The 24,450-nt window shown below is 37.2% G+C and overlaps 1 protein-coding gene across 1 annotated transcript in view; it reads right to left on the reverse strand.

Moving 5' to 3' along the window:
• Positions 1 to 2,038: 2,038 nt before the first annotated feature.
• The window catches only part of MARCHF5 (membrane associated ring-CH-type finger 5), a 56,386-nt gene continuing 33,974 nt past the window's right edge, over positions 2,039 to 24,450 (reverse strand). Inside the window, exons 3-6 of the mRNA XM_020964196.2 lie at positions 11,783 to 11,913; positions 4,515 to 4,698; positions 4,052 to 4,218; positions 2,039 to 3,445 (exon numbers count right to left, since the gene is read on the reverse strand). Of these exons, the coding sequence (XP_020819855.1) occupies positions 3,329 to 3,445; positions 4,052 to 4,218; positions 4,515 to 4,698; positions 11,783 to 11,913 (599 nt within the window). The 3' untranslated portion in view covers positions 2,039 to 3,328. The remainder of the gene's footprint in view (positions 3,446 to 4,051; positions 4,219 to 4,514; positions 4,699 to 11,782; positions 11,914 to 24,450) is intronic.

Raw genomic sequence — 24,450 nt, forward strand, 5'->3', positions numbered from 1 at the left:
CACAAACTAAGAAGCCCTTTTCTCTTTTCATTTAAAAATCTCTTCAGAGGTTTTACTCTGGTTACTTTTTAAAATTTTAGTAGAATTATTTCCCTATCATTGCATCTTATAAAATTTCATCTGTGAAGGCAGAAAGTGTAACAAGATTACTTAAGGATTGCTGCTACCTCTGCATGGCTTTTTCTCCATGTGATATAGCTGGACTTTGCTTTTCAGCAGTAGTACTCTGAATGGGTCAATGTGAAATCTTCAGTGTCACACTGGAAAGATATCCAAATATCACCTTTCAAGGCTGATTATACTACTAGTGAAAGACTACTTAAAGTATGGTTAGGACTGGATTGATTTTTTCATTTCTTAATAAATAGGGATCAAGTGCAGGTCTGGTTTTTACTTGCATTACTAATGGCTCCAGAAACATTCTCCCAATAATGATCATCTTACCAGCAAGACAAAATTTTTTTATGTAATGATACAAAACTAAAAAAGAAATTAAAACCATTTGCCATTAGCAACAAAAGCTGTTTTGAATCTTAGCAAAATGAAGGAGTTTCCTGCATACAACTTTTCTCTTCTCCTTCTCTCACACACTCACACACACACACACACACACACACACACACACACACACACACACACACACACCTAGAATCACAGGCCCAGACCAAGCTATATGTATAAATATGCTAAAATAAAAAAATGTTCTGTTAACATCTATATCAAAACTAATGAAAAAATTGAATAATTTTATATAGACTTAGCAATGCCACTATATTTTGTCATGATTTGTCTGCAAGAGGAAGTACACCTATAGAACATAAAAATTCTTTATTCAACCTAATCCAATATCAGTTTTGAGATTAAATGCTATCTTAAAAACAAGGGTTTAAAAAAATTACAGCACAATTTTCAAGGTAGTAACTTAAGTCATAAGCTTAAGTAATTATATTCTTCACAGTTTTTATGTACATTTTCAGCTACTTTGAAAGAAGTATCTGAAAAAAATTTCTATTAGTTTTCATTATGTTTCATAGAAAAAGTTCAAAACAGTAAAATAACCAGAAATAAATACAGCAAAACAAGCATGGAAAAAAACTGAAAAACAGTAACAAAAAAAAGTTCACCCACTCCCAGCTCACTGATCAGTCTTCCTCATCCTTTCAGATCTCACCTTACTAACTTTTCTTACCTCTCAACTTTACCCTTTTCACGCTCTGTGGAAGCACTTTAAGAGACTACTCAGAAAATGCCACTATGGCCCAGAGGAGATATTTAAATTGTCAAGTGCCACTGCTCCCTTAGTTGGGTAATTGCCACGTTTCCTTTATGACTGTCCATAACTAGAGGACATATGTCTTGTTGCTTCTAAATGTTCTGAGGCCTATGCTAGAGCGGAGGGTGGAGGGAGAACACCCAGATTTCACCGATGCTCTTCCTCCAACCACCCTGACGCCAATTCAGGCAGGGCTGACCTCCCCTGGCACTCAGAAGGAGCCACAATCACTATTACCTGGAGCAGTATGGCACCACCCTAGACATTAAGAGTAAATGGGTGACTTCATTCTTATCTTTACAGTAAAGACTACTGAAAAGCTGTTCTTCACTAACATTTTCTATTACTTTTTTTCTTGTTGAAAATTAAAGGGAAAGTCAGTATATGTCAAAAGTTGCAGCTGTATAATCTAAATTATTTCCCATAGTCAGAAATATTGTGTGTTCCTTTCAGAAGAAGTACGCTTTCTGAATTTCACTATTCAATTTCTTTATCTTCTTCCCTTGGTAACTACAGCTTTGAATATGCAATGACCATTATATACACACATACCATTTCTATACATTTTTATGTTATCTCAATATTTATTATAGTCATACTATAGAAAAGATATGTCTTCGCTAAAATTAACATACATTATTCCAATTCAATATTGTTCACACTTTGGCCAATCTATTTCTAAGAGAAGGGAAAATATTTACTGTTTTCCATGCATTAGATATGCTACTGTGAACAAGAAAATACAGAAAAATCGTTTTTAAAGGATAATTTTTTAAAGCGTTTAATTTTATTCAGTGAAAACAAAAATCCATTTTGAATGGCTGGATGATATAATAGCCACTCTTGCTGCTGGGAAAGAGGCTCAAAATGAACAATTTTCTTTGGAAAATGGTTATCTCAACCAACCAATTAAAAAGTAATCATCAAAGCATTAGCCTCAATCGCAAGATGACTAGTGACTAAACGCCAAGTATTGCCCTTTCTCTTTTCACAATCCACCGGTTTATGTCCCAAACATCACTCTTAATGTCTCCTGGAGACTCAGTGTTGATGCTTGGCAGTCCCATTTGTAATGTTCATCTCCTCACTGATGACCCAAAGATAGCTGGCTCCAAGCCTCTCCCGAGTTTGCTTCCCTGCTCACTTCCAAATCACTCTCACTACTTCTTAGTGGAGAGGAAAGGAAAAATGAAACTTGGCAGTTGCTTGTCTGTGCTCAAATGACATGGACACTTGTAGCTCCAATACTGTAGCAATTTCTAGGATTAAGTATTTAAAAATCTACTGAAGATTTTCATGTTACAACGAACTGATGATATAATGTAATTTAGATTGTTGAACAGTCAGAACTATATAGTGAACTATGAGATGCCAACATCACATAGATTTAGGAGCAATGAGATGAACTGGAAGTTCTGTGAATTTTCATGTATTTTAGAGGATATTATATTGTTTGGAATACTCAACAGAATCTAGGTTGTTCAGATAAGCGATTGAGTGGTTTCCTACATTTTTGGTTTCATATCTATTTCATAACTCAAAGTAAATTTCTATTTCCTCCATATTAACATTTCTATTTTCTCCACATTGACATATGCTCTTGTTCTACTGAGTTAAATCATCTACTGAAATAAGAAACCCTCCTATGGTATCCTTATTGTTGAGCTGATGATTCTGTGTAAGAAAATAGTAAACATACAAATGTACAAAAGAGGCATTTGCATACAACAGCCTGTTCCTTCTTTAATAACTGTACAATTTGATCTTTACACGTCTGTCTGGGGAAAACACAAATAAAACTCAGTATTTATCATGCTAAGAAAATGGTTCAGATGACTGCCATAAAGGAAGTACATATAAAACAATGAAAACAAATCACATTCTTAGGTTCTGATTACTGAGAGGATTTCCCCTGCCATAAGTGCTTTATTATATGTCTTAAAAATATATGAGCAGCAGCTTATCACAAGTCTCCACTACTGTGCAATAATGATGGTATCAGAACACCACAACAGACTCTCAGATGAGGCAGTCGAACGATGGGACGTCACACCCCTATGCTTCTTCTTGCTCTGGATAATTAAGAATTTTGCGGTGTGCTTGACGCAAATATTGTTGCTGCTTGAAGTAAACCTTAAATGCTCCTTTTATGGCAACAAAAGCAATTCCACCCTAAAATGCAAGCAAAGGGAAATCTTTCAAAGTTAACAGAACAGGTTTATCGTCTTCTCTCTCTCTGTCTCTCTCTCTCTCTCTCTTTCTCTCTCTTTGTCAAACAACCCAAGTAAAAGAAATTTATATCAGGAAAAGGAATTATGTTCAGGTCAAGTGGTACAGGCTCTATAACAGATTAGGTCAGATGACTACAAATTAATCTGTCCCCTTTCCCTTACAGGTTGGGGCCCCTTTGGATGTGCCTCACTACACTTCAGCTTACTCTTATTCCTCTCTCCTGCCTTCAGTTCTAAGTCTATGCCAGGGAAGAGGGTAGAGTCCTGGGGGTACTCCATTGTCAGCAGAATCCATGTAGAATGGATGGAGGGAATATATAAAGAAGAAAGAATTTTTTGTCAATTCATTCTTCTCTGGAATAAGCTGTCCACAGTATACAACAAACATGAGTATAGCAATAATACATAACACAGCTACAGATTACATATGTACTGTTCAGCCCTAGCTGACTCACATACGTGTGTGTATACACACACAAATTTGGTTTCCTAGAGACACCCTTTCGCTTTGATAATTTTTAACAAAGCAGTATTAAAGCAATCTTACCAAGATTGTCCTTTGTAGGTTAGAATTAACACTACTGAACATCAGTTTTCCAACTATCGTGGCAATAGTAGGAAAGACAAGAGCTCCACACAAAATTCGAGTAGCAGAGACATGATCTGCCAAAGGATTTGCCTCAGCTGGAATACGAGGAACAGGACATCCAATCCCTAAGGAAAGAAACTGAAATATATCAATACTAATAATGTAAAGAAAGGAAATCCAAATAACCTTTAGCCACTATTATCTATTTTTAATATTCTGACAGTTTGTGAATTGTTTCCTGGCTAATCTTATTGCTGACAGTCTCCCCCTTCCCCAGACTGTTAAATAATTTCTATTATATTTCAAAATACAAATGTGCATTTTAAAATTTCAAACATAGAATGCCACATTCTTCCATGAAATTATTCTGACACTTTAAAAATTACAATCTTTAGCAAGCATACAGTTTGGGATATTATACCTGGAAATATACTGTTCAAAATCTGTAGTTTATTAGAGTATTTGCGCCACAATCTGAGAACGTAGTCTTCCCAGCGAATCATCTTGCCTAATATCAGCATAACAGGAATAGTGGGAAGTCCAATGAGAAGGAATAAAGGATCAGCTCTTTCCATAACATCCAAGCCTTCTTTATGGCCTACCACCTGTGAAACAAGAACATTTGCTATTATATAACTCAAGACAAAGAACAGATGTAGCTAATATATGTTTCACACTAACTCAACCCCTATAAGGCAGATTTTAAAGCAAATAGTTTCAAAATCACAAAGGAAATCAAGTAAGCTTTTAAAAGAAACTAGAAAGAACTAGTATGGGTATATGAGCAGCCTGTAAAACTGGGAAGAGAAAAAAACTCAATAATGACACAGACAACAACACAAAAGTTCTAGAAAAATCCCTCCCCACCTCCTGCAAGCCCTTAGCGCTGAATGCATGTGTATTTTCCCTCTCTAACACCTTCAACCACTCCCTTTCCTAGCTCCCATTCCCATTCCCTAGAAGGGCTCCCTCTACTGTCACCAATGACCAATCAACTGCCTTTCTCATCCAAAGCCTGGGCGACTCATGTCTAAGACAGTCCGCTATCACTCCTTGAAGCTGTTATTGCAGGTCAGTGCTCTTCTTATCTGAGTCTGAAAAAGTCTCTCAATCCAAAAAGTGTGACAGGTTCAGAGAAGTAAACGTCTAGAGCCCAGGCTATCTTTGGGGAAAGTGCGCTTTTGTGGAGAGAGAGCATGGAGGAGGGAAGGGCGTCTTGCCAGTTTTTCTGACTCCATCAGAGGCTTAGAAAGTCAGTCAACAAACATGTTCTATGCTAAGTGCTAGGGGGCACAAAGAAGTTAAAAATATCCCCTGCCCTCATGGGGTTCACATTCTAAGAAAGGAGACAACTATAAATAACTAGGTACACAAAAGACATATGCAAAGTATCTAAAAAGTAATCTCAGAGGGGAGAGCACTATCAGCCAGGGGGACCAGGAGAGGCTTCCTGAAGATGACAGATTTGAGCTGGGTCTTGAAGAAGCACAGCCAAAGAGGGAAGAGTATTCTAGGCATGAAGGACAGTCAGTGCAAAGGTATGGAGGTGAGAGATGGGAGTGCTGTATGTAAGTAGGCCATTATAGCTGGGTTGGAGGGGTATGTAGAGAGGAGGAAAGTGTAAGACTGGAAAGGCAGAAAGGGGTGAGGCTTTGAAGAATCTTAATGCACTAAAGAGGAATTTATATCTGATTTAGATGGAATACACAGCCATTATAGCATTATAGTTTATTCAACAGTGGGATGATATGGCCAGACTTATGTTTTAGGAAGATCAATGTGAATGCTAAATAAACAGTGCAAAAATGTTCTTACCAGGTTTAGACTTTACCAGTGGGGAAAGGAGGCAGCCTGTAACAGCTGCTTGGGATGATATGTTTTTAGGGAAACAAGCACGAGTAACAAGAGTCTGTAGGGAGATGGAAAGGAACACTGCTGTTAGCTATCATAGTATGCGATTTAGAATCTGAACTACGGAAAGGGAAACTGCAGTCAAACCCAGAATAGCCATTGTACTACTGTAAGATTGAATTGAGATTCTTGGTAGAGGGACAGGTTTGAGTAATAGTTGTTTTTAAATATGTTGTCCTATAGAAGACCAAGTAATTACAAGGGAAATGCCCCAAATGAGTGGGCTGGAACCACAGTGACCAAAAGAAGACTTTGTTCTAACAGAAGGAAATGTGGTCTGTCAGCTAGATAGAAAGAATTTTTTTCTAGAAACAGGTTAGCTAATAAAATTTAGGCCAAAGGAAAGGAACAGCTGTTGGTGTTAACTAATGTCCTCCAGTCTCTCCAAGTAGAAAGTAAAGGCCTCTTTCCACAAGAGGGCTGGGCTAGATGATCCCTACAGTCCCTTCCAGTGCTGAATTCTATGGTCTTGGGTATATATATACAGTAATATCTCCAAGAGAGGAAAGGTTAAGAAAGGAGGAGAGAACAAGTGATATTAAAGTCAGAAACCTCCCTAGAGGAAACACTTGGGTGAGTCTTTAGAATAGCTCTGCCATTCAAGATGCCAGTGCTTAAGGTATACCTGCCCTTTCTGGCATCTACGAGGAAGAAACTATTCTAGAGTGATCCTTGAGGAGGCATAAAAACACAAATGGACAAGGATGTTACTGAAGGGCCATGTTACTACTGTCTCATGGGAGAGGGGTCTGAGAGAGGGTTTTGAAGAGCCCATTCAGAATGTGAAAAACTTAAAGAGCTTGATGGAACCTTTAAGTCAGTTTGGTCCAATAACAGTAAGTCTTTAAAAATGCAGAGGCTATCAAAGTCAGAGGGACCAAGGTCTTGGGAACCAAATCTGATTTCAAATGGATTTTTCTTTCTGGTGATTGATAGACACACACAGAAGGAGACTTTGGACATGACTTCTTCTACAGAGTGACTATATAGTATTATCCAGTACTGCAGATCTGAGAAAAAGTGAGGATGTGTGACAGAGGAACAATGATTATGGTTATCCTTTATTTCAAAAGGTTCTCGGGCATACCTCCTTTTCAATTTCTTTGTTATCCACATGAACCCTGTGTTATACAAAACTTCCCTTAACAAGAATATCCAGAATTTGCAACTGTAGCTGGGTTTCTAATGTTTTTCCCCTAAAATAAAAGAACTTTAAAAAAAAAAAAGAAAGCAAGCAAGCAGTGGGGCATGGTAGCACATGTCTATAAGCCCAGGGACTAGTAATCTTAAGGCTGACGAATCTCTTGAGCTGTGGAGTTTTGAGCTGAAGTGGGCTAAGTCAATTACACTAAATCTAGCATCACTATGGTGAGCTCTGAGAAGTAGGGAGGACATCAGGTTAATTAAGAAGGGGCAAACCGGCCCACATCAGAAATGGAGCAAGTCAAAAAGAACTGGGATCAGACCCTTAAGTAACTCTTGTTCTTTTAGCATAGGCCAGATGGGGATACCCAGTATCTGGTAGGGGAGGAAAAAAAAAGGCAAAACCCAAGAAAAATTTTATTACTCCAGTGTAATCCCTATCATTACCAAGGACTAGCATTTTTTTTTCCTGTCAGGTTTGTCAAAAGTGAGTTCAGGCCAAATATAATTTATGACTCATTCAATCCCTAAGTTCTCAGTGATTTATGGAAGAGCACTGCAACTTGAGGAAGAGTGAGGAGAGAATCAAGAGATTCCAGAATGAAGTATCAAAAAGGAGAAAAGCTCTTCAGGTTCTTAGGTGGGTTACTTGAAAAGGCAAGCTGGCTTAAGAATGTGTTGAAAATTCTGGCAAGATGAGGACAATGGGAGACTTTCCCTCAGAACAGCATGCTGACATGTATACACATGACTTCTGAGTAACTGTGTAGAGTATATGTACTAGTAGCTGTACATTGGCAGATCTCATGCTATTATAAATTTCCTATATTTTACCATAACAGTTTTTGTTCCTTTCCTTATGTCCCTTTCGTTGAATACTTACAAATTAGAAAAGGACATCTGAAACAACTCAATTTTTGAAGACCAAGCCAGAATCACATATCCAGATAGTTGCTTTACCATAACCTAGACTAAGCCAAAGGCTAATACTTTGTAACTTGTAAATACAGAATCCAAAATTTTAAGAGTTGGAAGGTATCTCAGAATTCATGTAGTCCAACCTTCCACCCCAAATAGGAGCTCCTTTTCAAGATCCCTGACAAATTGTCAATTACCCTTTGAACCCATCCAATATGAAGAGCTTGCTAATATTCAAACAACTCTTTCACATAAGATAGCTCTAGAAGTTCTAGAAGGGGTGCTTGTAATATTTCATGTATGTGATCCTATCAGTGGTAATACAAGTCCTCTGATGCAGTCCTCTGATAGAAGAAAAAGCTGTAGCCCACCAATGACAGTCTGTAAACTTAAAACCAGAAACAGACTGTGTGCTATCTAAGGTGGACAAGGAACAGTGTAACGTATACACCAAAGATGCACTACAGAAAGGAAAAGGACATGTTGGTGTAGATTCAAAAGGATTAAAAGGATAGAATAATGGGTTGAAATTGCCAAGATGAAATTTAATAGGGACAAATGTACAGTCTTACATTTGGGTTAAAAACAAAAACAAAATCAAAACTTCATAAATAAAAGATGGGAGTAGTATAATGACAGAATTTCATCTGAAAAAGATCTGGAGCTTTTAAGGTAGACTGCAAGTTCAGTATGAGTCAACAGTATATTATGGCAGCAAAGAAGGTTAAGGTGATTTTAGATTGTATTAAGAGAGGGATAATAACCAGTATAAGAAAGAGAATAGTTTTGCTGTACCAGAGTAAAAAAAATACTCTCCTCAGGTCATACCTAGGTTGTGTTTAGTTCTGGTAACATCATTTTAGGAAAGTCACTGATAAACAAACAGGAGAAAACCAGAAGGGTAACCAATATGGTTCAGGGCCTTGCAAAATCAAGTCATGCAAAATTCAGAATACAAGGAAGGTTTAGCCTGGCAGAGAAAAGAGTTGGGGAGAAAGGACAGTTGTTAAATATCTGAGGAGCTGTCATGTTGAAGAAAGGTCAGATGTGTTCTGCTTGGCCCCAGAAGACATAAACAAAAGCAACAAAGGGAATCTGAAGAGAGGGTAGATTTAGACTTGAAGTAAGAAAAACCTCTAATGATCGAAGCTATCCAAAAATGGGTTCTCCCCCACACTGGGAAGCCTTCAAGAAAAGGCTGAATAACTACTTGTAGTTATATTATACAGAGGATTCCTATTCAGATATGAGTTGAACAAGATGAGCTCAGTAGTAACTGCCAACTATAAGATGTTGTGTTGCTGTGAACTCCTATGTGGTAGTGGCAAAGTAATCCTGGACCCAAACATCAGAGAAAAGAATAAGAGGGGAAGGAGACAAGACTTTTAAGTCTTGCCCTTGAGACTCATAAATTAAAGGATCAAGTATTTACTATATATGTAGAAAATGAAGCTGCTAGAAGAATGTCAAAAGCAGCAGTCTGCAGGAGAAAATATAATGGCACCTAAGGTATGAGGTATCTTTTTATAAGGGCCTGCTTGATGGATTTATTACTGGGAAGACTAGCAGGGTGGTTAGCAATTTGGAGCAGTGAAAGAAACTGCTAAGGACAGAGTAGAACCACTATGGAAGAGTAAAGGTATGAAGAGTAAAAATATGAGAAAAAGCCATAATAGTTAGAGGACATAACTAATGGTACTACTTAAGCTAAGAACAGATGACCATTGGGATGTCCAGCACACAACACCAATAATTTCTTGAACAGGAAGAAAAATGGGCTTGGAACCAACAGTCAAAGGTGCAGTACTCTGATAGAAGAAAAAGCTGTAGCCCACCAATGACAGTCTGCAGAGCCACAGAGACTGTTTGGAAGGGTAGCGCTGGGGGCTGCCAGAAAACTGGAATATTTGTTAAGTTCTAGAAAAGCTATAAATCTTGGAAACAAAGGGCCTAAAATAGCAAGGGAAGATAACAGGTTTGAGGCACAAATCCTGAGCTTCCTTTAAAATTCACTAAGTCCTGAAACTGCTGATTTATTAGAAATTAAACACCTGCTAAATAGATACTGATATTTCATATGAAACTAAACAAGCTTGTGTCAAAATGAAAACATAATTTTTTCCAGTTCTTGGGAAAATTATAGTCGTGTTCCTTAACTTTCTAATTTTCTGACAGATGTTTCTGTAAGAAGTCATGATTTTATTTTTCTTTAAAGAAAAAAAAGATTTATGTACAATTTTACATATTTATGTGTGTATCTAAGTTTCTGTATGTATGTATCTCATGAGAGTTGAACTATTAGGGTTAGATTAAGTAAGCAAAGAAGAGTTTATTACCAGCCCTCTTCTTCTGTGCCATTTGATGTACAAAAGCCCTCTTCCCCGACGAACTTTAAGAACAATAACTTAACTCAGTCCTTGAACTGAATATATAATTGAAAATGATAAATTTTCCTCTTCCATTCAGCAATGTGATCAACTTGACACAGCTTTACAACAAAGTTCTGGTTTAATTTACCCACTCTACTGTTGTTTTTTCTCTGCTTCACATCTAGCCCGTAACTGTCCCTTCTCCAATATAGCTACTTCAGGAGCTTAAAATACATTTAGGGAAAAAAGGCAAAAAAAAAAAACCCACAAAAAAATTAAACAATATAAGAAATGTCACAAAGCTGTAGACAATTATATGCCAAATGAATAATACAGAATACAAGTACTACGAATTTTCAGAAGTCACAATGTGCTAGAACTGTTTGGGAAGGCTTCATAAAGAGACTGCATGGGGTCTTAAAGGATAGGTGTAATATAAGTAAGTGGAGAAGTGAGGGAAGTGGCAGGGAAGAAGGATTTGGAGGGTTATTAAGATCAACAAATCAGTCTGGCAAGAACAGAAAAGGGTGAGACAATACTTAGAAAGGTGGTCTGGGGTCAGATTTTAGAAAGCTTTAAGTTTCAGGATAGCGTATCTGGCTGGCAATGAGGAACCACTGAAAGTTCTAGGATAGGGGAATGATACTGCAAAAGTGCTATTTTAGGAAGATTAATCTTGCAGTAATGTATAGGACTAGTAGGAAAAGAGAATACATCCAGGAAGACACGTTAGGAGGTTTCTGTGGTAGTATGGACATGAGAGCCTAAGGAGTTATACTAACGGTGACTGTCACAAGAATAGAAGCAATGGATGGGTGTGAGAGGAAACCTGACTGGATCTGATGACTGAATGTAGTGGCTGGTTAGGAAGCCAAGTGTAGAGGTTACACTAGAAGAATGATCAGGACAATGGTGGCCCCATTAAACAAAAGAGAGACAAGACACCAGGCTTTGGAGGTGAGAGGATAAAACAGATTTTAGTGATGTGAACCTGAAGTAACAGTAGAACATACAAGCAGAACCATCCACAGGCAGATTTGAGAACTATCCATGAGAGATTTGAGATATCTGAAAAAGAGTTTTGGACAAAAGATGTAGATTTTGGAGTTACCTCAATAGAGATGACAGTTGAAGCTATGGAAGCAGATGAACGTTCAAAGGAGAATGAAACCGAAGAGCAGAGGCCTGAGGCCTGAGCCTTGAGGGGCTGTCACAGTGAGGGCACATAATTTATCTCTTGACTGCTGATTTATGCTGTTAAAAACATCTTAACAACAATAAAAAATCTATTTATTAAATCTTAAGATAGCAAAAGGGATACTAGAGAAAACTGAATAAAACCGTGAACCTGCATCACTGTCACAGCTCCATAAGTCACAGCAGTCCAATAGATAGAGCCAACCATTATTCCTGCTGCAGCAAATGGACAGGCTTTTGAGATCAGTCTGTCTGCAAGATCCAAGACGTAAACAACTGGACCTACAATAAGAAGGAAAACAAACAAGGCTTCAAAATAAAAAAGGACCTTAAAGAGTACGAAGGGGAAATGTAATAATTTTTGACTTACACAATATTTTCTAGAGGTCCAAATACGTTTAAGGAACAGTGTCATAAGATGTTAGAAGTATCATGGTAACCCTGATAGGAAGACAGATCTGAATAGAGTAATAGAAATTCTCCATCATGCAACTAATTTGTTTGCCTATATATCTAAATTTGATGCCTAATTTCTGATCAATAGTTGCTTTAGACTCCATTTTTTTTAAAAAATCACTATGCTGGTGTTTCAGCATCAAGTATATTTCTCTGCCACAAGGTGTATTTCCCTTGCACCCTTATTTTCTAATCACTGGTATTTCTAAGTAGGAATGGCTACTCAATTCATTCTCTCCCTTCCTAGTTTCTGGTGATATTTAGACTCTCCTGAACTCTTAAGCTCACTTCACTCTGACTCTACCCAGTATTTTCTTGACTGTAGTGTTGGAAAAGTAGTATGGAAGGTAAATGTTTTTCATAGTTGTAAAGTTGATTTCTCTTAGGTTAATTTTCAAGAGTATTATACTTCATGAAAAAAGTTTGCAGGAAAAAACAGAGTATGTGGAACATAAATTATTCCCAATACCCTTGCCTGTGCTTTCTTGATGATGGTATAAGTTTTTGTAGCACTCCAATATTTTATCATCCTATATTTGCAAATTATGCCTTTCATTATATGTTTAATTTGAACATTCAAGGACTGCTTCCCTTGAGAAGCTAGCTATATGAAAGGGCTAGACTTAGTGTAACCCTTCGGCCTACAAGCCCAAGCAGACCCAACTTCAGTTTCTTGACCAAAATAGGTCTAGAGGTGGTGGTATAAACATGTACAGAATATACCCCAAACTCTATATTTTCTAAGCACTTCAAGGTTTATACCAAGAAACATGATAAAGTTTGCTAATAATCGTGTTTATTAAGTACCTATTGTGTGAAGAACCTGGTACTTGGGAAGTTTCAATGGATTATATAAAGTGCAAGACCTACCCACCTGGAGTTTACAAACTAAAGGCGAAGTTCATACATGGAAAAACTTAGCCAGTTTAACATGAAGGGACATAACACAGCAATATGTCAATAAAACACTGATTGGTAGAGCACTTCAGAGACAACTTACAGGTCAGACCTCTTGGCTTATTGTCTTGGGAGCCAGAAATGTAGATAGTTCTTGTACACAGACTTACAGCAATGTGTGAGGGAAATAATATTAGATTAGGAATCAGTAGACCTGATGTCTAGTCCTAGCTCTGCCATTTAATACCTATGTGATCCTGTCACAACTTTTCCGAGTCCCAGTTTTCTCATTTATAAAATTGGGTAATTATGTCTGTACTGGATAGATAAAAATTGAGTTAACTGTCATAACAGAGCTATTGTGAATTTTAAATAAGGTATAATGTAAATGAAAATACTACATACAAAGTGGTATTCTGACTATAATAGCTTGCACTAAATGGGGCTATTACCCTGAACCTCTTTTATTTCTGGCTTCTAGGTAATGTGCTTGCAGTTCAAAGAAGTAACTAACTACTAAAATGACCTATTGCTAGTTATGATCTACAAAGCAAATCTTAAAGAGTATTCAGTACTGGAATTCAGGGCACTCCACTGTCAATTCTTAGTGTTTTTAAGTAAATTTATTCCTAATTATCAAGATATAATTTATATATACAATTAAAACCATGAAAGAAAATAACATTTAAAACAATGATAAATAAAGTGAATGTAAGATTGAAGTACAGCTGGCACTCAAATTTGAGCTTTGGGCACTACTGGGTTTAGTCTTGCTTTTATTTATTTTTAACACTCTTTTCTTTTTAAATGTTGAGTTCCGAATTCTCTTCCTGCCTCTCAACCCTCCCCTAACTACTGAGAAGGCATGGAAAAATTATATCAATTATATATATATGAAATCATGCAAAACATATTTCCATATTAGCCATACTGAAAAAAAAAAATAGAGAAAATTATACTTCAATTTATACTCTCTCTGGAGGTAGATAGCATATTTTTAACATGATGAATCCTTTGGAATTGTCTTGGATCACTGTATTGATCAGAGAAGCCAAGTCTTTCACAGTTTTTCATCATTACAATATTGCCGTTACTTGCACAATGCTCCTGGTTCTTCTCACTACACTTTGTATCAGTTCATACAGGTCTTCCCATGTTTTGTTTTGTTTTTTCCTGAAACACCCTCTTCATCATTTCTTACAGAAAAACAATATTCTATCCCAATCATATGCAACAACTTGTTCGGCCATTCCCCACTTGATGGACATCCTCTCAATTTCCAATTTTTTACCACCACAAAAAGGGCTATTATAAATATTTTTGTACACGTGGGTTCTCCTTTTTCTTTGATCACTCTGGGATACAGACCTAGTAGTGGCACTGCTGGATTAAAGGGTATGCATAGTTTTACAGCCCTTTGGGCATACTTCCAAAATGTTCTCCAGAATGACTGGACTAGTTCTTAACTCCCCCAACAATTTATTAGTATATCCACTTTCCTTTATACCCTCCAGTCATTTCTGATAGGTGTTAAATTTTAAGGTACCTCAGAGATGTTTAATTTGCATTTCTCTAATCAATAGTAATTTAGATCATTTTATATGACTACAGATAGCTTTGATTTCTTCTTCTAAAAGCTATCTGTTCATATTCTTTGACCATTTATCAGATGGAGAATGTATCTTATTTTTTAGAAACTTGACTCAGTTCCCTAAATATCTGAGAAATGAGGCCTTTATCAAAGAAATTTGCTATAATTTTTAAAAATATTACTTCATTGTCTATGGTGCCTTTCAGCAAAATGTAATTTCCCAGATTATCTTTTTATTTAGATCTATTTTTGCTTTTGCTTTATCTGTGATCATGATTACTATCTCTGTCTTTTTTACTTCAGTGGAAGCATAATAGATTCTGCTTCAGCCCTTTATTTTAATTCTGTGTGTGTCCTTCTTTTTCAAGTGTATTTCTTGTAAATAACATATTATTGGATTCTGGTTTCTAATCTATTCTGCTTTCTGCTTCCATTTATATCCCATTAACAGTTATGATTACTGTGCATTTCCATCACATTTTCTTGTTTATCCTTCTCTGTCTATCTGTCTGTCTCTCTATCCTGTCCCTCTCATCAAAATCTGTTTTGCTTCCTACCACTGCCTCCCTTAATCTGCCCTCCCTTTTGTCACCCCCACCAATCTCTTATCCTCTCCCCTTCTAATTTCCTATTGAGTCAGATAGAATTCTATACCCAGTGAGAATGTGTGTGTATGTATGTGTGTATGTATATAAACGTGTATTTATTTATCCTTCCCTCTTTGAACCCTCTTTGATTCCAATTAAAGGTTCAAGCATTGCCCGCCCCACCTTATTTTCCCCTCCACTATAAAAGCTCTTCCTTGCATGCCTTTTTATGTAAGAAAATTTCCCCATTCTACCTCTCTCCTCCCAGGGTATCCCTTTTTCTTTCTTTCTTTCTTTCTTTTTTGGTGGGAGGAGAGATTATTCTAACATAATTGACTCATAGTCATGCCCTCTTGTCTATATAGACTCCTAATAATGATAAAGTTCTTAAGAATTACAGGTATCATCTTCCCATATGTAATATAGTTTAAACATATTAAGTCCCTTACGATTTCTTTTTCCTGTTTACCTTTTTATGTTTCTCTTGAGTCCTGTGTTTGAAAGTCAAATTTTCTATTCAGCTCTGACCTTTTCATCAGGAATGTTTGAGAGTCCTCTATTTTATTATATATCCATTCCCTTACCCCCCCCCCCAAAGGATTATACTCAATCTTGCTGGATAGGTGATTCTTGGTTTTAATACTATCTCCTTTGCCTTCTGAAAATCATATTTGAAGTCCTCCCGTCATTTAATGTAGAAGCTGCTAAATCTCGTGTGATACTGACTGTGGTTCCACAATATCTGAATTCTTTTGGCTGCTTGCAATACTTTCTCCTTGACCTGAGAGCTCTGGAATTTGGCTATAATATTCCTGGGAGTTTTCACTTTGGGATCTCTTTCAGGAGGTGATTGATAGATTCCTTCCATTCCATTTTGCCCTATGGATCTAAAATGGTGAGGCAGCATTCCTTGAAAGTTTCTTGAAATATGATTTCTAGGCTCTTTTTTTTTGTTTGTTTAAATCATGGCTTCCAGGTGTTTCAATAATTCTTAAAATTATTTCTCCTTGATCTGTTTTCCAGGTCAATTGTTTTTCTGATGAGATAGCTGACATTTTCTTTTATTTTTTCATTATTTTCAATGTTTTATTGTTTCTTGATGTCTTCATGGAGCTTTCAGTTGCCCAAATCTAATTTTTAAGTAATTATTTTCTTCAACGAGTTTTTGTACCTCTTTTCCCATTTGACCAATTCTGCTTTTAAGTAGTTCTTTCTTCAGTGAATTTTTGTGCCTCTTTTACCATTAGGCCAATTCTATTTTTTTAGGTGTTATTTTCTTCTGTATTTTTCCATGTCTTTTTTCCTTTTTACCAAGTTGTGAATTCTCTTTTCATAATTTTCTTGCTTCACTCATTTCTTTTCCCAGTTTTTCCTCTAACACTCATTTCTGACTCTCCCAGAAATTCTTGTTGGGCTTGGTTCCAATTAGCATTTTTCTTGCAGGCTTTGGTTGTAGGGGTTTTCACATTGTTATCTTCTTCTGAGTTTGTGTCTTGGTATTCCCTACCACTGCAGTAGTTTTGTATAGTCAAGTTCTTTTTTTTTTCTTTTTTTTCTGGTTTGCTCCTTTTTCCAGATTCTTTGTTGACCTTGAACTTCATGTTAAAAGATGGGCTCTGCTCGCCCAGGGTAGGAAGGCACTGTCCCAAGCTTCAGGTTTTTTGGTGCTTCTCTTTTCAGAGCCAATTCTGGTGGTCTAAAAGTTTTCAGTGCTTCCAAAGTGGTGACCAGGTTCCCTGCTCTCCTTCAGCCACAAGTACTAGTATTCCTCTCCACCTCTGAACTAGACAAGGGTCCCTGTTCCCTTGTGAAGAATCACAAGCATTCCACCCTGGAACTGTGACCCAGAACTTCTTATGGGTAACAGAGTTGCTAATAATTGCCAGCTGTACCCAGTGCCAGCAAGGGGATGCCTATAATCTCTTTGTGATCAGTTGTCTCACTCCCTTAAAGTCTCTGGGCTGAGGGTTCCTAATCTGCTGCTGCCACTGGTGCTGGCACTACACTAGACAGGCCTCTACCCTGGTGTCACAGACCTCTCCTGCTGACCTCTTAAGTTTTCTTAAGTTGGAAGAATGTCTTACCCAGACCTTTTGTTGGCTCTGCTGCTCCAAAATTTGATTTGAGGCATTACTTTAAAGTTATTTGGAAGGGAATGTTGGGAGAGTTCAGCTGGGCTGCTGCCAGTCCTCAGCCATCTTGACTTTTCCCTATCATTATTTCTTCCAACAGAATCTTATTCCAGTGATTGAACTAGTTGTGGAGGTAGATTTGGCTTCTCAAAGGCTACTATTACCAGCAGAACTCAAGCTTTTGCAGAGTCTATCCATCTGGAAAAGCTCTGAGTATAGCCTAATGAGACGCTGTCATCAGAGCACCAACAAATTTAATTGAGATTGGCTGACCAGGAAAAATCTGGCCACCAGGCTCCTGAATTCTTTTCACCACAGCAACGCATGAAGATCATCCACTAAGACTGTGAGAGCTGGGTTGGTGGAGGGAGTGCTCATATTGATGAAATCTTGTATTTTCTAAAGTAAGTAATAGTAATTTAAGGGCTACTTAATAACAATTAGAAAGAAAACCTCTTGGTCTTTACTACATGCTGTCTGATTCTTTAGAGGACTACAGCATTGTCCCCTGACTCCCTTAATATGCATGCTTAACAGAATAGTTTTTAAGCATAATCTCAGCCAGAGTCCCTCTACTGAAGCACAACTTCTTTTGGACAATTTAAAACTTAAAATTTTCCATATCATGTTTTCAACCAAAGACAACAGTACGGCTTCCCCAGAGGATGTTACTTATCCCTCAAACATTTGAATAATTCTGTCAAATCAGTTGATGATTTCAAGCCTAGAATATGGATAAATATGCTTAACAGTCTCATAGTCACTTGTGGCCACCAGCACATTTACAGAATTAATGACAATGATCAATAATTTGCACAATTTAGAGAGATGAATTAATAAGAAAAATAAATCTGAATCTTAAATAATTTAATTATAAAAGTTGTAAATATTTATCAAATTGTTCTAATGTTTTTCTTTCAATCCAAATAAAGATCTTATTGTATAACTACCTTAGATATAAGAAAAGTTAATTATCTGTTCAGGAATAATCTCTGAGCCCCTAAGTTCACCATTGCTAAGCAAGGATCTAGATAGCTAATTCTAATTGTAATCCACTATTTTGTATTATCCATGTAACTATTTCTTTCTGTAGCATAGATAATCAAGAGATGACCAAAGTACTTTTTCTTCAGAAGAATTCAGAAGGCTCTAACAAAACGAACTCAAAAAGCTGTTGGCACAAGCAAGAGGCCCATCAAAAAAAAAAAAGAGGGGAGAAGAGGAGAGGGAGAGAGAGAGAGAGAGAGAGAGAGAGAGAGAGAGAGAGAGAGAGAGAGAGAGAGAGAGAGAGAGAGAGAGAGAGAGAGAGAGAGAAACATGCCAATTCCTTGCCTCAGGTATTTTCTATATTTCTATTCACTTGGAATGAATGTCTTCTTTAAAAAAACAGAACAAAAAAAAAACTCACTAGAGGTAAGAGGGTACAACAGAAAGGGCAACGTACTTAGTCAGGGAAGGCCTGGGTTCAAATCCTACCTTTGATTATGTAGAGTACCTTGAATAAAAACACTTCAATTCTCAGTTTCCTCATCCATAAAATGCAGATAATGATCTATAGTGCCTACTTCATAGGGCTATGAAAATGAAATGAGATAATATACAAAGTACTCTGTAAACCTTAAAGCACTCTATAATTTTCATTACTTATTCTTCTCATGTCATAGACAAGGTAATAGAAATATGTTAGATCAGGACAGAATCAGTGTTGCTATGTACCTAGTCAACTCTTCTTTTCAGGCTAAGTGTCTAAATTTATTATATGTACCCCACATCTACTGCCACCCCCAATGACACTTTTGTTCCTAGCTAAACTAATTAATGTAAGACTACCTTAATATTAAAAAGGAAGGAGGCAGCTAGGCACAGTGGCCCTGGAGTTAGGAGGACCTGAGTTCAAATGCAGCCTCAAACACTTACTAGCTGTGTGACCCTAGGCAAGTCACTTAACCCTGACTGCCTCCAATAAAATAAAATAAAATAAAAGGAAGGTTGAATGCTCAGTAATACCTCCATAAAATAGTGTGGACTGTTTATTCCAACACTCCTGTTCCAGCTCTCTAACCCTGCTGCCTGCTGAGTCAATCAGCAGTAGTCTACTGGTATTTTTTGTGCTGTAGTGAGCATTGTGGGAATTTATGAAGGAAAAGTCCTTATCCTCCCAAAAGTTATAATCTTATGGGTAAGAAGCACAAATAAATTCACCTACAACTTAGAGAGATATATAAATACATAGAGACAATATGGCATAGTGGATAGAGAGATAGCACTGGGGTGAGGAAGAGCTGGGTTCAAGTTCTGCTGACACATACTGGCTGGGTCACTGTGAGCAAGTCACTTAGCCTCTCAGTGACACAGACAACTTTTCAAAAATATAAACTGCAAAGAGGATGCTGCTTTCAATTATATAGGAAATTCCTCACTAGCAGTTCCCTAAACCAATGAAATCAAGTCAGGTTCAGTCCAAAAATATAAACACATACAAAGCTTTCAGTATTTTTGAATTTTATTACTGAATCATTTAATACCTTAGTAGTTTTTCCATTTATTTTTAGAGGAACATTTTGCTTTAGCACCCATGTAGAGTATTCATGAAGAATTTAAATGGAAATAGGATGTTTATAAATTTAATAATTTAAAATTAACTAAGGAAGCCATCTTTTTACAAAGCAAATTAACCACAATTACTCAATTTATATTTTGTCTAAATCTCTATTTCATTTATCAGATTTGCTTAGAGAAAGAAACTGTTTGACATAATATATTTGATAAGCAGTTTTGTCTGGTAGGGACTGTAATATGTGTAGTGGCAGTTTTTAATTTATTGCCAATATAATTCCAAATGAGGTCCATTCACAGTTGTCTATAGCATCACACGATGGAGTTCAGAAGTATAATAACGAAGGACTGTTTCAAACTTATGGAATCTCATCTGCTGGAATGTCCTTCCCTCTGCATTACCTATAATACTTACATCCTTCTTTTAGATGAGGATGTATCCTAAGAACAGCAAAATGTTAAGAGCAGAAAGAATGCTGGTCTGGATGGTAGGAGGTTTGGATTCTACTCCTAGCTCTGCATTAACTAGATGTGTAATCCTGAGCAGGGCACCTCTCTGGGCTTCAGTTTCCTTGGCTGTAAAAATAAGTGGAATGCACTAGGTCATCTCTCAGGGTATCCTCCTGCCCCCTCTTAAAATGATAGTAATAGTCTATGGTTTAGCTATCTGTTTACAAGAAGTGTAACTTCCTAGATTTGTTGGGAAATGAAAATTCTACAGTAAAACTATTAAGTGCCTCACAGAATAATAATGTACAACAAAATAATTCCGGTTCCCTAATGCGGTTAGTAGTTCTTTTGAACATTCCAAGTTCTTGCTAGGAGACCAAATGACTAACCGGATATACATCAAAGTCCTCCAGCATACACTATTATAATCCCTAGTTTTTCTCTGAATAGCAACCTAAAAGGAATGGGTCATGACCTATAGTCCATGACCAAAGTCTACAGGTGAGTTAATGCTCATATTCCTAACCTTTTAAAGACCTCAGAACTGCCCAAGAGTTAAAGTTTTTCTCCTTGATTTCCTTCTTTTCAGTTTGCCATCTCAGATGGGAATATTTTCCCTTCAGCCTGCTGAGCCCTCTCACCGTCAAGTTCATCCTGAAATTCTAATTTTTTTTATGAAGCTCTATACTTAATGAGGTGGGCTCTGGCCCCAACCCTGTCTGAACAAACAAATACCACGACTGTCCCTTTATACACTACCCCCACCATAATACACTTACCCCTTGGCTTGTACATAATGTTAGTACTTTATGTTCTTGTTCAATGTTTGCTCAGTTGTCTGAATATCCTTTATGGCTGTCCATGTCAGCATCATCTTAGATTGTAAGCTCCCAGAGGGCAAGGGTCATGTCTGTTTAACTTGCTTTGTACAGTGCCTAGGACAGAACCATGTACAGATAGGTGCTTAATAAATGCTTTCTGATGATTATAATTTGGCATGACTAGTTGGGGGCCCATTTAGGACACAGCTGCTTCAGCATTTGGCATTTTACTGGGACACTGGAATATGTTAACTCAATGCCAAAATGCAGTAGTGCTCTGCAGTAGTAATTTGACTGTTAAAATGAATTTTCTAATAGGCAATAGCAATAAAGTCCTAAGTCAATAAATTTGGGTTTTGCTTAAAAAATAAAATATCTCCAAAACCAATTAGGTTAACAGCTAATATTATGGGAGAACCTCATCATGAGATTTATTCCCAGGTACATGAATAGTTTCACCTCTTTCTCCTGTAGTCTTCACTACAAGCACTTTTTGAAACTGAGGTACGATAATTATTATCAGTTTCAACTTTAAACATAATGCTTGCATCAATGATTCTTCCATCTTTCTACAAGGACATGGACATATTTCCCCCTCTGTATTCATGGTCAAACTACAAGATATTTTTCTTATCAACCAGGAACTAAGTCATCAGATCATAAACATGGCAAGAGGGGCTAAGTTCTTAACCAGAGTACAGAAAACTGTTTCATGGTTAACAATAATATTGTAAAGGAGACCTATAATCCTTAAAAGGAATGAAAATCTGCTGTTTGTTGAGACAGCAAAGGTAAAGGTGATTAACAACTAACCTAATAAACAATAATAAAGGCTCCAGGACAAAGCACAATGTCACCAACTCCACTTGTCCAAGCAGCTACATCCTCAGTGACTATAGTGTAGGTCATAATATCCCTTTAAAAACTGAGGAGGGAAACACTGTGTCCAAAATTCCCGAAATACATATGCTATACTAACTCAACTCAAGCACTTATTAAGCGCCTATTGTTTGCATGGCATTATACAAGGTTTAATGGATGAGAAATACAAATGAAGTAGAAAACACTGGTCTCTGCCCTTGAGGAGCCTACAATCTAAGTTGGAGAGAAAACATAATCATAAAACTGGGGCACCTTTCTAAGGCAATAATTAAGTAAAGTACAATGACAGCATAGTACAATCCATAAGCAAGGAAGGCATCTTGGAAGAAGTCTTAACTTGAACTTTGGAATGTGCTGATACCAGTAGAGAGAATTCCAGATGGCACAGATAAGATACTGGCAAAGCAAAGCTGAAAAGTATATGTGTGTTGGAGGAAGGGTATTTAGGAATATAGTGAAAAATTAAGTAATTATAGGTTGGGTAGGTAAAGGAGAGGCAGAGGACAGATGTCAAGACTTTTAAATGAGTTTGGCAACATGATAAGAATTAGACAGCTAGCGTGTCAGTTATTAAGGAAATGGCAGGGTATCTTTCAGTCTTCCCCTCCCCTTCAGCTCTCATATCCAATAGGTAATCAAGTCCTACTGTGGATTTCCATGCATTTTCCACATCCATCTCCGTTACTATGTACCCGACCTACTTCAATGATGTCCTACCTAACAGATTCATCCACACACTCTTTCATCTTTCAATCCTTTATTACTACTGCCAGAATGATCTTTCTCATACAAAGATCTGAACATATGACTCCACAGCTAAAAAATCTTTAGTATTTCTCAATTTCTGATTGAGTTTAAAGTCCAACTTCTGGCATTCCAGGCCCTGTACAACTGGCACCACCCTGCTTTTAGGGCTTTATTTCCTATTATTCTCCTTTAAGTATGGAATACTTACAAAAGACTAAGCTATCTCTTCTTTTTTCCTTCCAATGCACCATGGACCCTCATGTCTGCATCTAACTGCTTGTGAGGATTTTCTCTATTTTTGTCAGGGATGCTTTTCTGTGACTTAATGCTTGAAAATCCCATCCTTGGAAATCCTGAACAAATGTCACCACCTCCATGAAACCTCCTCTGAATCTCTCCTGGGCCAATAAAGACTTTTTCTCTTAGACCTCACACAGTACTTTAGTAATTCTTTAATATATTTATCACATAATTGCATATATCATGCTAATGTATGTTTGTGCATAATGCCTTATATGTCTGATTAATACATGAATAAAAACAGTATTTTAAGCAAGTAAGTCTGTTTTGTGTACAAGATGAGATGAGATAAAACAAATTAGCATTAATTAAACAATAAACATTTAGTACTTGAAGCTGGTCACTGTCTGCCTTGGTTTTCTCATCTATAAAATGGGGATAATACCAGCAACTACCTTCCAGGGTTGTTGTGAGGATAAAATGAGATGACATTTGTAAAGGGCTTTGCAAATCTTAAAGTGCTATATAAATGCTAGCTATTATATTATTATTATTATTTACTTTTGTATCTAGTAGTATACAAAACACAAAGGGACAAAAAGTAATGACACAGTCCCTGTCTTTGAGGAATTTAACATGGAAGAAACCATCTAGAAATCTACAATTAATAAAATTCCTTAAAGGTCTCCCTGGATCTTCAATCAAGGGTTAGATGACCACTGTGAGGTAGCAAAGTGGTACAGTGGATGGAATGCTGGATTTTGAGTCCTGAAAGCCTGCGTTCAAATCTCTTTTTCTACTGTGTATCACTCTTAGAAGTATCCATTCATGCTGTAAACAATGGACAGATGCAATGCTGCATGACAGAAATGTGTCCCAGTCCTATCCCTCTGCTCTCAACATAATTAATCTCCTTCCCAAAGGCCATGCCATCCCATCTCTGGGTCTATGCGACATTCCAATCCCAGACATTCGTCTTACTAGCTGCCCCAGTTGCCTCACATATCCCTTCTTCTGAGCCAAGATGCTGCCTATAGGGGCACAAGTCTCTGTGAAGGTGATTTCCCAAAGCATCAACTTTCCAGAATAAGCCCACCAAGAGGTCCCATTCTCAAAGATACACACTTCCAAAGGAGTATTCAATGAGCCCTGCTGCCCCTTCCCCACATCCCCCGAGTCTCCCAGACTCAATCTTTCCTTTCTACCTCTCCCATTCTCCTCTTGCAGAAGGGTGAAAGAAACCACTTTCTTTCACTCCTCGCCCATACATTTGGCATTACCTCATTTACCTCCTCTCCATGTACCTCCCTGCAATTCATTCCCACAAAACACAACAATTTACCTCTGGAGGAATCAGGGTAATTGTACTTCAGTTCTGCTCCACTACTTTCACTTCTCTTTAAGAACTTTAAGTTCTGCTTTTATCTTTAACCCTTTGTGTCCTTTTAAAATCACTTAAA

The sequence above is a fragment of the Phascolarctos cinereus genome, unplaced genomic scaffold, assembly GCF_003287225.1.
Source record: "Phascolarctos cinereus isolate Bilbo 61053 unplaced genomic scaffold, phaCin_HiC Scaffold_3;HRSCAF=262, whole genome shotgun sequence".
Lineage (NCBI taxonomy): Eukaryota > Metazoa > Chordata > Mammalia > Diprotodontia > Phascolarctidae > Phascolarctos > Phascolarctos cinereus.